Genomic DNA, 14,723 nt, shown 5'->3' on the forward strand with positions numbered 1-14,723 from the left:
TCAAAATTGGCGCTGAGCCTGCAAAGCGCTGGACTAGCATAAAAAATTCTAGTCCCCTAACTATTTCCATGGTACACCATATTTTAGATATGACGCATACATGGTGGTGTTAGGGGGCGCTAAGGGATGCAAGAAAAGTGGGGCAGCACTGTGTGCAGCACCACTTTTCTTAAATATGCCCCATAGTTCTGTTTTTTGCAGCCGGCATATTAACCCTCTATGCTACTTTATTTTGAGTCAAAGCTGCCACTAGGCAAAACTCCCATCTCTCTCTATAGCAGGAACATTAATCACAAGAGGTATCTTGACATTTTAATTGTTTCTTGAAGGGTAAACGCACGAGGAACTTTTCAGCAGGTGCTTTTAAACCACAAGTTTTGGAAGCTATTGATAAACACAGCGCCCCCCTGAGTTCAGCGCCCGGTGCGGTCGCACCGCTCGCACCGCCCAAAAGCCGGCCCTGCAGCTAGTGATGCACCCAGCACTACCTGTGGAGGTCTATCATGCTTGTGGTTGAATATCTCCAGTAGCCGGGATTCCCACACATGTAAGAGGTCCGAATGGTTGGTCTTTCTCTTGGTGTGTCTCCATGTTGTACATCTGCAGTGTGTGCAGTGATAGCCTGAGTCCAGAAGTACAACCATGTGTGAATGTTTCTACAGAAGAGGAATTGTTGGTGTTTCCAGTTGTGTCATGCAACCGGCGTGACTTTGAAGACTTTATTAACAAACATTGACAGCACTCCTTTCACAGCATCTGCACTTCCAAAATAAACTTAAATTACATCTGTGATGGAGTAGATGTGTGTTGATCAAAGGGAACCTTCGTTTTAAAATGTATTTTAACATGAATTAAAAAGTAAAACAAAAGCTGTTCGTGCAGTTTCACAAGCAGCCTAGCCCTGTAGATCCAGTTGAGTTTTCCAGCGCGAAGAATCAACTCTCGCAATGTTGTGGGAGCAGTCCTACACACATCTCCGTTAATATGACATAACCTGCCTCACCTATGCCTGACACATCAGTGCGTCAGTTAAAAGGGGCACATCTAGGCTACTTATAGTGGCCTGCTTGGTATGGGGGTGCGGTTCTTGTGACTAGCTTCCCATGTGCTTACTACGCTCCGCTCGTAGCTGCTACAGCTTCTGTCAGCAACAGTCAGAGGTGGTACCGCTGGGCGTTCCCTTCCCTCAGACTCACCATCCTGACGCAGCGCCCTCCCTGCTCCCTCCATCCTCCCCCTCCCTCTGTCGCTGCCCTGCCTGGGCTTCCATCCCCATTCTCCTGGCTGCCGCTCGCCTGTGTGGCTGTCAGATGGCTTGTCAGAGCGTAGAGCAGCGCTGAGGAGGGAAGGAGCAATGTATCCACATTCCGGCTGGGAAAAGCCCTGCTTTCTCCTCTGAACAGAGGGCTGCCTGCGCGCCACGATTGGATTATTCTGTTTTTTAGCCTTTCTGAGTGGGTTGTATGTTTTCCTGTGAGTGCACCAAGGAGAAAGGGGCTACCATGAAAATGATCCGTTTTCGGAGCTCCAGCATCAAGTCCTTAAACCTGGAAATGAAATGCACCATCCGGCTGCTGGACGATTCCGAGATCGCCTGCAACATCCAGGTAAGGAACAGGGATCGGTGCGGGCTCAAAAAGCAACAATTCGGGCGGCCAGCAGCGAGGCACGCATGTAAAGAGCAGCATTCATGAGTATGAGAAGGAAACAACAACAAAACAACCCTGCCCGCTGCTGGTGCGGAGGAGGGCTGCTGGCATGCACGCGCAGGCACCACAGGCCACCACCAGCAGGGACACTGCCTGACAGGAGCAGGTTGTATTTCCGATTGGTTCACTGCGTCCCATTCTGTTTCTGTCCCTTGAGAGCGCGCAGTACGCTCATATCCCCTGAGGAGGTTTCTCCTTTGCATTTTCTGTCAGGGGTGAGAGGTCTGTGCGCCAATGGGTTTGAAATATTGAAAAGTTTTGCTTGGGTGAAGCGGCCACACCGCGTCTACGCAAGTAACAAGCCACACAGGGGACGCCAGCCGATTGTGTACTTGCAGCAGGATGGTTGGTTCCAAGAAGAAACCGCATGCCTGAGGCTTGGGGGCTTGTGCTGTTTACAAAAATATGGACTATTTGAAATGCGATGCAGAACACAGACGTGTGCAGGAATTGCTTGCCCAAATAAAATGACCCCAAGACGGCAGGCTGGTGGTTGCGAGTGGTGTCAGTTTTAAGTCGTGGATGACTTGCCGTGCTTGCTGGTTTCAGAGACAAATTTCAAGTGATGTGTATGAAACAGTCCTGGCAGGAGTTGCTGTCCAGTTAGTTAGTTTTTCTTGTGTGAGCGCTTTTCTGCGGGAGGTGCGGTGGCGCTTTGTGCAGCTCGCAGCATCGAGGAACACGCCTCGGCTCCTGTAGCCAGCCCTGTGGGCTCAGTGTAGCACGCCTGAACGGCTCTTGTGCTGTCAAGCACCGCTTCAGCACCACGTCAGTGTTTGTTTCATAGCACCTGCTTCACTGGTGCCGGTGCAGAGGCAGCACAGCGTCTCTCCGTTGTTGCGGATCACCTGGTTCCCGCGCTTTGCGCGAGGCATTCCTTGCCCCCGGGACACAGTTTCACAGGCCCCGTACATATCCTCTGGCAGTCTTTAACAGTAGGAATCTATAGCGTGGCCAGTGTGTAATGGGCACTAGTGCAGGGGAGGAGATCTCCCCCGAGTGTTTGAATCATAAAATACAGCTATAATCGGGGGTGAACTGGGCCCCTCGGGCTCATTGCCCCTGTGCACTGCTCCTGCTGCTCCAATGGAAGTTAGGCACCTGGTAAGACCCCGTCTCTCTCGATCTCTTTCTGTCTCTCTCTCGTTAACCTCTGTACCCTCAGTATGTGTCACAGCCAGTGCAAACGTGCAAATTGCCTTCCACGGCACATGAGCACCAGCAATGGGTGCCCCAACTCTTCAATGGGGCATTTTGTTTCAAGGCACAGTGAAATACCCATCACACCTGAGAATAATATATGCAGGCCAGTGAGAGGGACAGTTAGCCCCTTCCCCCAACTCCCCGTGGTTCCGTCATACTCTCCCCTGCCCAGTAAGAGAGTGGAGTGTGACAGCGGTGAGAAGCGCGTATCAGGTGTCATGTGCACTGGGCAGAGTGCTTGACGCTGCTGTATTGTGCAGGGACAGCCTGTCTCGTTCCTTAGGGGTTGTGACCTGTTCTTTGTTTCTGTCACCAGAGAAGCCGCCACTCTAGACGAGCTTTACGGCAGGAAGAGAAACTTGAGGACCGGGAAATGTTAGGTGTAGGCAGCGAGCGGCTTGGCATTTATTCAGCACCTGTCCTTTCTAAGGAGGGGTGACAGCAGCGCCTTGGGGCGCGGCGTCTGCTGGTACAAGTCTCAGTTCAAGGGCCCGACCTAGATTTCAAGCCTATTTTAGTCAAACGAGGGCTGTTACACCGCCCTGGACCTCTGAAATATTTAGTATTTTAAAACCCTGCAGTGTTCCAGTAGACGGGTTTGGCCGAGCTGCAGAGTTCTGTGCGCTCGGGCATGTACGTCGACTCACAAGAACTGAAACTAAAGAAAGTAAAGCGTTCTTAGGCCCATGCTTGATATCTGTTCATGCGCCGTCTTCATGGCTTGGGAGACCACCATGACCAGGGCGGTGTAAGCGGCACAGAAAGGAAAGCGACGAGTACTACCCCGATTGACGGTCGTTCTCGAGCTATTTGTTTTCTCCAGTCAGATGAAAGTAGTCTCGAAAGCGCCATTGCCAAAAACTCGCGTGTGCCATACTCGGTGGAGTGCTTTTGCCAAAGGCGATGGCTGCTTACAGTATATACTTGATAACAGTGCCAATGTGCCATGGAGCTCTGTAAAGTGACACATGAACATTTGCTTTTCCAGAACAGTGCGTGCATCGAGCTCGAGAACACGTGTGATGTTGGCAGGTGCATCCGTGAGTAAAGAAGTCTTGTTCGGCTAGATATGACTCTTTTAGTAGGTGTCAGGGCTGCAAGGGCCAATAAAACACATTTAAGTTTGGCTGTGTTACTGGAGGCTCCAGTGGTATCACCATGCTCCGTACTTGAAGTGTATACACTACAATCTTGGCTGCCGGGTTGCACTGTTTGTGTGATCTCTGCATATGTACTTGAGTGCAGCTTTGTTTTGAATAAATAGACGAAATCACTGGCCATCTGTCTGGCACACCGTTGTTGGGTACAGTCTCCACCTTGGCAAGAAGTGTTTGACCAGGTCTGAGTATGTAGAAATATAAAAATAGAACGAACCCTTGCGTCCAAATTGTCTGACACAACAAACCCCGCTATACTTTAAAATGCAGGTGAAGTCTCAGCTCGCCATTAACAAATATTGGACCAGGTCAATATTTCAGAGGTTGAACTCAGAAAATGTGGATTTTTTAATTAAAAAGTCTAGGAAAGAGAGCAGCTGAAATTGCAAGTCTAACTCTTGGCTTCACTGGTAGTTGGTGTAAAATGTGAAGAATGGGTTGCTTCTGTTGAAAGCACTACATGTTCGTGGCTCTCGCCATTTATTACTGTGGACGATTTATGCGGGGAAGAGCCATTTCCCAATTATGTTTTTTTTTAAAAACTGTTGCCATTGCAAGACTGCGAAAGGTGTTCCCTGTCAGCTTGTAAGTGCTGTGCAATGAGTGGTTGGAAAAGTGTGCCCATTCCTCTGTGGGCACCAGTTCTGTACACATCTGACCAGACAGTGTTGAGTTTGATGGGGTCGGACTTTGGAGTGAGCGAGATCCGGACAGGTGTCCACTGCAGCTGACTGCAGGGTGGCCTCTGTGGCTTGAGTCTACTCTCAGGGCACAGTGCAACAGATGCATGTAATGGCGGCCCTGGACTCACAGTCAGTCCTTCACTGATTGATAACTGCTTTGAAATTGAATTACACGCTGAGCACCAACATTCTCCAGACAATATGGAATCATATTAATGTGGCAAGGCTGGGGAAAGCCTGCGCTGAACATTGACAATCGTTTCTTGACCACTGTGTACTTCAAATCGCAACAATCAAGACGTACAATGAGAACATTTGAAGCGCGTGAACTCCACTCAGCATCCCTCATGGAGGCACGGGTCAGAGGAGAACAAGCTTATTGCCAGAATCTGACATTTCACTTTCTTGACCTCCCGGTTCTGTGCTAGGGATGACACATTGTGACTCTGGGGATTTAGTAGCTGGTAATTGTAGGGCAGTGTATCACATTGTTGTTCCTGTGATGACCCTTTGCCAAACCTCCCAATGCCGGACACTCTTCATTTGTTGTTCCGATTAAGTGAACAATGTTTCTTTTTGACGTCCCATACGTGCTCTTCCTGCGTTAGTCAGGCCGCCCTTTGGTCTTCGTTCACTTGGGAGTATTCTAAAGGAGCTACCAGCCGACTGCGGATATTGAAGACTTTAGTCCAGCTGTCGATGAAATGGCCAAATGCAGTGTTCGGCTTTGCATACTGAAGATCGGGAGAGTGAGATAAATTATATAGTGTGAACATGAATTTAATGTGCTCTTGCCACTACTCATCTGGCAGAGGCAAAGTTTGAACTATGAGTCGTGTCTTAGACTACATGAAAATATGTGCTTTGACAGCAAAAAAAGTGATGGATGCAAATGCTGATTCAGCATTAGCCACTAGTAATGCTGGTCAGCACTCCATTCCATTATTTTGTTTTTATACATGATCTCAAGATGTACCACTCCATTATGCCAAAGTAAGTTTGGGGTTGCCTGTGCTCCTGTTCATAGGTGACGTTTTCTAGTAGCTTGAGATGAACTACTGTTTGGGTGGTGCACAGAGTACAATCCAGGGACTGGCCGGAAAGGTAGTTAAGATAAATTCAGTGTGTGCACAGGTGTAGGCATGGCTAGTCTTTACCATATCATTTTGAAGCACCTTATGTATAAAGGTACCTATTTGCAACCTTAGCCCCATGCACACCTGCCATAGCACTATGCATTTGGCTGATGTATGTGCGTGGAGGAATCAGACTTGCATTTTACATCAGAGTGTGTCACTGCTGCACAGTAATGTCACCTTCAGTGGGTGCATGACTAAGGTCCACAGATATATTCCATCGTCTCTTGTTGACAGATGACTTGAATGTGTCTTCCAAACCAATATCATGGCAAACATATGGTAGGGACTCCATAGTAGGGATGTAGAGGTCCTGAACAAACCACAGGCCAGATTTGGCTTTACTGACTGGCTCAGACATGTGGAAGAGAATAAGATGTAGAGAAAATTAGGTCCCCATAAAATCCACCTTGTTTTTTAATCTTGCCAGAGGAACCCATAATAATGTTGAAGGATGATTCCTCAAGACAACTTTAGATCTTATCTGCTCACTGCCCTCCTTGTAAAATCAGAGCTCCCTTTTAGAGATTAAGTCCATCCTGAAAAGATATAACCAGAATGAGATAAGAACTGATGATGAAGTATGCTACAGAATGTGTGAGGGTCCTATTATGTAAGAAAGGGAATTTCTTCTTTAACCGAGATCCTAAAAATGGGTCTCCAGAGGGTTCGCTATACTGTTTATGTTGTGATAACTTTGGGAGGATGTAATAGCGGACTGCTTCCTCTCTTTTCATTTGGCGTGCAAAGTTATATGGTCCACAGAAATGCGCCATTGGCCTTTGGTGACAGAAGAAATGAGAACACTTTCCATCAGGTCCTGGGCAGTCTGTGATTTCTCTGTGTTGAACCTACAACCACTCTTTGTTGATCCTACAATGACTGTGTACTCCAATTGCAATTGGATAGTCAGTACTCCATTTTTTATCTGGCCTGACAGCACAGCTGTCACTCAATCTGTTGTCATAATTTCTTTCAAATATATGTGGAGTTGGGTTTGGCTCCACCCAGAAGAGTATTACTGTCTGCTATTGGCTGACAGCATTCCACATCCTATGAAGTGCTTGCATTGGGTAGTATTTTACATTTGAACAGCACTCTGAAACATCCCACAGTAAATTAGTTATCTCATAGATATTTTTTATATAGAACGCATTTATGTAGAGATTTGCACATGAAGGAGGCTAGTTAATGTTTTTGTCAGGACTCAAAGTCCAAGCCAGATGTGTTGGCATTGCCCGTGCATGTTATTCCTGGCTCCCCAAGGTAGCACAGTTAAGGATCCAAGACGTTTTTCTAGCAGCTGAGATTAGCTTTGGAACTTAGATACAGTATGACACATTAAACACACCCGATCAAATCATATCAAGCAAGAGCTATATCTTTTTTTTAAAGAAGAGGTATTTGTTTTATGTGGTAAAAGTAAGTCCCTTGAGGCATAACAAATCTGTCTGTGGTTGAGATATGGACCCAAATATGTTTACTTATGTGTTTTTTCTTTTTAATTCACTAGCTTATAACATTTTCCCACTATGTAGCACAGATGAATGAGAAGATGAATGTTCAGCCATTGCCAACCCAGTCATGGTAACTTAAGCCCCATCAACAAGCACATTTATCTCTCTGAATCAATGCAGTTTCTGGCAGCGGAGAAAGTCACGCTCAACAATTGGGTTCCTGTTTGATGGGGTGGGGGTATTTCTCGTGTTTTTTTTATGTGCTGGTAAGAAAACCTCTCCAAAGAGCCTTGATATGTGATTCTATTAAATAGTGCCAGATATGGGAGATTTCTCTGTTTTGGACACAAATATTTCGAGAACTGGGCACTCAGAATTTGTTTTGTTGTCCACCTCTCAGACTTCCATTTATTTTAATCTGTAAAATAATTCAGATTTGCCTTGTTGGATCTCAAGTTGCATATGATTTCCTAGGTTGGAAATAAGGCCTGTACATATTTTGGGCCACAGCCCTGATCATTCTTTAAAGACTTTGGGGAGGGATCTTAATTATATTCTGTGCACCAGTAAGACAGAGGAATATATCTCAAAACTGGTTTAGTGCGAGGTATTGTTTCAGAGTATGGTACCACTTACAAGGTAAGACACTATACTCTGCTCAACATGAAACATTATGGCCTGTGTTTTCCTGGGCACAGGGTTTTGCGAAACTGTAATCATCTAGTATGATGATCAATCTGTCTGTTATCTTAACCTCATCCAATCCTCAGTGTCAAGAAGGGTTGCTTAATTTGCATAAACGTTTGCTGCAGCACCAGGTCTAAAGGCCAATAACCCACCAATCAATCAATCTGGAAAGAGGGTCCTTGTGAGCAAGGGTACAATTGGACACTGTCTCTATGGAGTGTAGGAAAACTGCTAAGCAAACGTCTTTGTGATATTGTGCAGTAAGTAGGGGCATAGGGGAGAATTACTGGTCATAGTTCAAAGGGCCAGCAGAGACTCCATTCTGGTCCAGAGATAATTTAGCGTACTGAAGAGATCTACAAAATGTACCATTCCTGGGATGGGTTCTTTAAGTGCGAAGGCGCATATGAGTATTCTTTTTTCCTTGAAAATTGAGGTTTAAGTTGGAGGGTATCATAGCTCCCTAGATTTCGAATATAACTATGGATTGCACCACTTTTTTCAAATCAGCCCCATGAAGAATTGTTTAAACCCTCAGAGGAGTCCTATTTGCAAACAGGTGTGTTTCTATAGGGAGGTTGTGTCAGCATAAATCCCATAGATTTGGAAAAGTCAGTGATAGATGGCCAAGCTTAGCAAGAGTGTCAAGCCAGGTTTGATCAGAGTGGGACATTTGGGTGTGTTAGGATCAGGGGGACCCCTTTTTCAGGATAACATTTTAAATATTAGAGAGAAATCTCTGACTGGATGGTAGTAATAATCTGGATCAGGGAAGAGCAATTTGCACATGCAGTAGGTTGAAATCTGCACCAAAATGTTCAGAGGATTCTCAGCAGAATGCCTTCTGTATAAAAGCTAAAGAATATTAGGGGTAGGATAGAGCCTTGTGTACCCCAGAGGGAAAGAAGAGAGCTGGGAGACTGAGTTGGACACCTCTACAGAGCGTTTTTTTAAAAAGGGAGAAAACTATTTAAAAACTGTCCTTTAAAATCCCGTTTGTTCCTCAGTGGTTTTTGGATAGATGAGTGATTTATCATGTTAAACGCTTTTAATAAGTCAAGTTCGATGAGAAGACAGGAATTGTATTTATTTAGCATGTATAGTGAATCATCCACCAGTTGAAGGGTTAAAGACTCTATGCTACACTGAAATCTTAAACCTGATTGAAAATTGCAGAGAAGCTTGTTTCCACAGTAAATTTCATTAACTGAGTTTCCAAACAGTTTTTAAGAGTTAGCCAAAAACAGAAGAATGTTTCTTAAAAACAGATTTTGTTTTTTAAACACCGGTGAAAACAATAAAAATAACAAAGAAAAAAGTATAAAAAGCTATACCAGTAGAGAACCTATGAGAGAGAAATGGCGTATGTTCCAAGATTATGTAAAGAGATCAACAGTGCATCAATAATCTCACTGCCCATGTAGCATATTCAGGTTCTGCATTTATAAAGGGTAACTTGACCTCCACAATAGGTCACATGTTCAGGCGCAGGACATGATGGCTATGACAAGGTACACTTGACCCCAGTATTTCTGAGTGTCTTCTAATGAGTGGAAGGTTCCATATATAACGTTGAGGTTGTTTTGATGGTAACTCTAAAATCAATACTTTTAAAAATGACACTTGTCAATTATAAGTTCTCCAAATATAAACTTAAAAAAGGGACATTTCCCAAAATGCGTTTTTCCCAAAATATATATTGTTACAAGGGCTGTCAGAAGGGGGTTAATGGGCTAAGTGATTAGAGTCAAGGGAGACAGAGCATAGGGGTAGGGGCATGGTTATCAGCGTTAGGTCTGGTGGATTACAAGTTAAAGACGGGCTATGGTATTAGGCATTTAGGGGTTGGGGTTAAAGGTTAGTGGCTTAAGTACATGGTGAAGGGTAGAGGTTTTAAAAGTATTAGGATAGGTCGCAAGTGTATATTTATAAGGGGGTAGTTCTGGTATAGAGGTAACAGTTTTCAGTATTAGGATTACGTGTGTAGGAGTCACGAGTAAAGTTTTAAAGTATAGCTTTTGGTGTTTATGGCATAGGGTTAAGGGGTATGGAGGTCAAGGGTATGGGGTTGGGAGTACAGGGATTAATGTTCTGCCATAGGATTAAGGATTTCGGGTATGGGGTTAAACGTTTGTGGAATAACTTCAGGGGTTATGGTGAATCAATAAGGTTTGGGGTCTAGCATTAAGGATTGAGAGGTTAAGGGTGAGAGGTATAAGATTGAAGGTATAGGGGTTACGTGTGTGGTGTTGGGGTTAAGGGTTTGCTCTATACAGTTTATGCTATTGAGGATATAGGTGTTGGTTTACATGTTAAGTGTATAGGTTCAAGGGCTTGGGATAAAGAGTCGTGAATATAGCATTGATGGTTGGGGGTAATGGTTTAAGGGTTTGAAGTATAGAGATTAAGGGCTATAGGGTTCATGGTTAGGGGTATCAGGTTAAGAGGGTAGGTGTTAGAGGTACTCCTGTGATTGCAATTGTTTAGTTTCACAGCTGTACATTTGTTTATGGTGTTGGAAGGAATGGTGTAGTTACTTTTAGTTTATCTGTACAAGGAAACATATTTAAGTTTACCTAAAGAGTCACACTACACTTAATACCAATGAAACACATTTACATTTGAAAGAGGTGCAAGTGCAATTAGAAGTGTTAAAACGAAATTATGTTTCTTAATAAAAAAAACATTGAAACAAGGAGGTCCTCACAGTTTGGACCACAAGGGTCTGCACCTTTTATTAATGGTTGTGGCTCACTTATCTTGAGGCAGTCAGAGACTTCACCTAGTGAAAGAGAGAGGTTAATAAGTTTGGCCCACTAATGGTGAGGAAGGTGCTGATTTCACAGAAGAGTGAATTTGTAACGACACAAGACACTGTTTAAGTAATGGATCTGAAAATATTTAAAGGTGAAGCAACTACTTGTGAGTTTAAAGGCTGCACTGAGGTCCCAGGTCATGTGTGGGTGCAGCTGCTGTAGGCAATACCGCGAGGAACCAAGAGGGAGAGTCTTAGCAACAGCAAGTTTCCTAGCAGCATAGATAATGATTACAAAGCCCCCTTCTTTGGGCTTGTAGTCTGTCAATAGTGGCCTCTCTAGAAGTGGTATTTAGGAAGAGACATGTAATGGGCCATATATGAAACTGATACGGCCACCCACAAATGGTGCCTGTTCATGTGTGTGTATATTGGTATGTAGAAACAGAGACTACATCATGGGTACCTGTGTAATTTGGTCCAATATATATCATATATAAATTCATAATAAACAATTTTAAGCAAAACATGTAGGCTCAAGCATTGCCTTAACCTTTCACCACTTGTTATGGGTGGCAAGGTGCGGTGTCTGTCTTTCTTCAGGATGTCACCTGGCTGAAGGCTACATCCAGCAGCTTTGGTGGTGCACTGCAAGGATTGGGGGGGGGGGGCAGAACAAATGGAGCTGGAGCACCGGCCCCGTCATTTAGAGAAGCTAGGGTATGTCAATGGTGCAGCAGAGAGGGGACGAAAGAAAGGATGGAGAGACCAGGATGGATGGACGCATGTTAGAGATGGACTGCACAATGAGGAAACATAGACCATTGTAAAAATTCTGAACAGGTAAGGGAGGGAACTGAGAGAAAGAGAGAAGAGTGAGAAAGATGATTCCAGAAGGAGACAATGATAGAGGGAGAGAGAACAATTGAGAAAAGAAGTAGGTCAGTAAACTATAAGACGTGTGAGAGAAAAAGAAAAAGAGATAGTGAGAGAAATAGGGAGGAATAGAGAGAGGTCAGAGCAGAGCCAAAATGGCCATTTATCCCATCGGGCATTCCCCCTGGGGGCTGGAGCTATTGGCTGCATGTTTTGAAGGTTAACAGACCTGCCTCTGTCTCCAAGCCCAACCTGTTTTTTTGAGCAGGTACAGTGAGGGGCTAAAGGAAAGAACGACACTGACTGCTCTTGGACTTCCTGAATGTCTTTAGGCTGGCAGACACATGGCTGCCACACAACCCCAAGGGACAGCCATACACTCTTCATTCAGGAACACACTGCAGCCTCTCCCGAATAGACTACCTGCATTCAGAAGTGCGCCACTTGGAGCATGGCATATCAGATCACTCTCTGACATGGGAGGTGTTCGGATTAGGCCACAGAGTGATGGGGGGGAGGAGTCAGGGCTATAAACCCATGGTAGCTCAAACTACCTCTCATGAGGGAGTGGATGAAAGAAATGGCAGTACACTGCTTTAACGAGAACATACCCTCTGTAGACTCCTCCCAGACCCTTTGGGAGACTTACAAAACTACACTTAGGAAGCCATGTCATCTCTTTTATAGCGGGCACAAAAAGGCAAAAGGGCCAAGTTAGAAGAGCTTGAGAGGGAGATTCGAACTCTGGAGCAGAGACGTACCACATTACAGAACGCAGATGCCAAATACACACTAGCTTTAAGCCAAAAAGAGTATACAGACATGGCTATGGAAGTTGCCAAATCAGTCTACTGGGCTACCCTAAAATGGAACAGTCCAGACGCTGAGTGTTGGAAGTTCAGAATCAGAACGGAATGATGGTGAGGGAGAGACAGCAAACAGCTGAAGACATTGATGTCTACCATGCCCAGCTTTACTCCGTAGCGGTAACCACCGTGGCTAATGACGCCCAGGATATTCCTGTCTGACATCTACATGCCAGGTCTCTCCGATTCGGAGAGAGGTTCTAGATGCAGACATTACTGAAGAGGAGCTTGTAACAGCGATGCAAGAGGTCCGTCCAGGCAGGGCAGTGAGCCCCATTGCAGTTCCAATCGAACTCTACATGGCACCCACACTGGCCCATCACCTCCTAAACGTGTTCAAGGAAAGCAAGCAAAAGGGTGCGCTGCCACAAGGTCAGAGACCATTGTGTTCATCCACAAAGACAGGAAACCACCCAAAGACTGTGCCTCACACAGGCCTATCTCGCTTTTAATCGTTGAGGTCAAAATATTAGCCAAGGTGCTGGCTCAGTTCCTCATCAAAGTGATCCCAACATTAGTCCACCAAGATCAATTGGGCTTCACACCCCAGTGGACCACAACCTTAAAAATCTGATGTTTACCTAGTGTGCTAGCCCAAGCAGCCGGCTTCCAAGAACAGGCTCTAGTGCAAATTTGGTGTCTGTGTCTGACACTGTGGAATGGGACTATATCTTTGAGGTGTCTGACTTTTGTGCAGTGGGTGTGGCTTTTGTATTCTGGTCCTCTGGCACAGGTTAAAGTTAATGGGGGTCTGTTGCAAAATTTCAGGCTCGAGAGGGATACCTGGCAGGGATGCCCACTGCCACTATTAATTTTTGCCATGGCCTTGGAACCCTTGGTGGCATTAATTCAACAAGACCCATTAGTAAGAGTCTTAATTTGGGATGTGCAGTGGGAAGATAAAATCTCTCTCTATGCAGATGATGTGCTGCTCTACATATCAGACCCAGAAAACACATTGAACAGACTGATGGATATTATCGCCATTTTCAGCTGCTATTTTGAGTATACCATTATTTGGCACAAGACCTTGAAATACCCACTTTTGGGGGAGGTCCTGTTGCTTCTGGGTGACTGCATAGTGACGGTCGCAGCCATAGGGTTCTATTACCTGGAGATTTAGATCACACAGGATCCAGGTCTTGTCTTCCACAGTAGTTTAGCCCCAGTGCTAGAGCGGCTGAAAAGAGACGCGCAACATTAGAGGTCTCTTTCTCTGTCAATCCTGGACAGGGCTGCATTGTTGAAAATGATGTCCCTCCCATGTTTTTTATATGCCCTTCAAAATACGCTGCACGCAATACACAGACAATACACTGAGGTGATGGATGGGAAGGTTAGAATGCTAGTCTGGGATGGAGGCACGTCACGCATAGTATTTCAGAAATTCATACGGGGCTGGTATGATGGAGGGCTGGCACTGCCTGACATACAACAAAATATTACTGGGCAGCACAACTCAGTACCATCAAATGTTGGGCTTTCCTCCCCCAAATGGAACCTGCTTTCAAGATGTATGGAGTGGCTCTGGAACCCGGAGGGTACATCAGGGCCCTTTATGGAAGACCTAAGCTTACTGACGTACCCATTTCCATGTATGCTGCGGTTCCCATTTGGCAAGAGACAACGCTGGCCCTGGTTTGGAAAGATAAGATCAGGTGACACCACTATGAGACACTGAAATCCTTAGTACAGTAAGGAAACAACCAGGGTTTGACAAATGGGACCTCTTAGGACTTTCTTGGGTGGGACAAACCTGGACCCAAGGCGATGCCATCCCCCTGTCCAACCTGCAGCGAGACGGTCAACCAGTGCCCACCGAAATATATTGTTACATACAAGTCCACTATTACATGCCTAATGCCCCACAGATCCTACAGGTCAGCAATGGGCTCAAGGCCTAGAGGGATTGGAGGAGAGTGAGTGAACCGAGGGACTTGCGTCTCCTAGGATGGTGGCCATAAGGGCTGATTTCCACGTGGTCCAGTTGAAGGTCCTCCATTGCTCATACTATGCATGAACAACAATGGCGAAGATGGGAAAGATGGTGGTGGGAATTGTTTGCAGGGGTGTGGGCAGACGAGGACATTTTTTCACATTTTCTGAGAATGCCCCAGGATATAGGGATACTGGAAGATGGTCTTGGAATGCATGGCGCCTGCCGGGCCGAATCTCTCTTTACACACCGTTTTGC

General features: G+C 45.4%; 1 protein-coding gene across 1 annotated transcript in view; it reads left to right on the top strand.

Annotated features, from left to right (window-relative positions):
- Positions 1 to 1,274: 1,274 nt before the first annotated feature.
- Positions 1,275 to 14,723, top strand: part of FRMD3 (FERM domain containing 3) — a 530,236-nt gene continuing 516,787 nt past the window's right edge. The window contains exon 1 of the mRNA XM_069229965.1: positions 1,275 to 1,607. Coding sequence (XP_069086066.1) covers positions 1,464 to 1,607 — 144 coding nt within the window. The 5' untranslated portion in view covers positions 1,275 to 1,463. The remainder of the gene's footprint in view (positions 1,608 to 14,723) is intronic.

The sequence above is a fragment of the Pleurodeles waltl genome, chromosome 1_1, assembly GCF_031143425.1.
Source record: "Pleurodeles waltl isolate 20211129_DDA chromosome 1_1, aPleWal1.hap1.20221129, whole genome shotgun sequence".
Lineage (NCBI taxonomy): Eukaryota > Metazoa > Chordata > Amphibia > Caudata > Salamandridae > Pleurodeles > Pleurodeles waltl.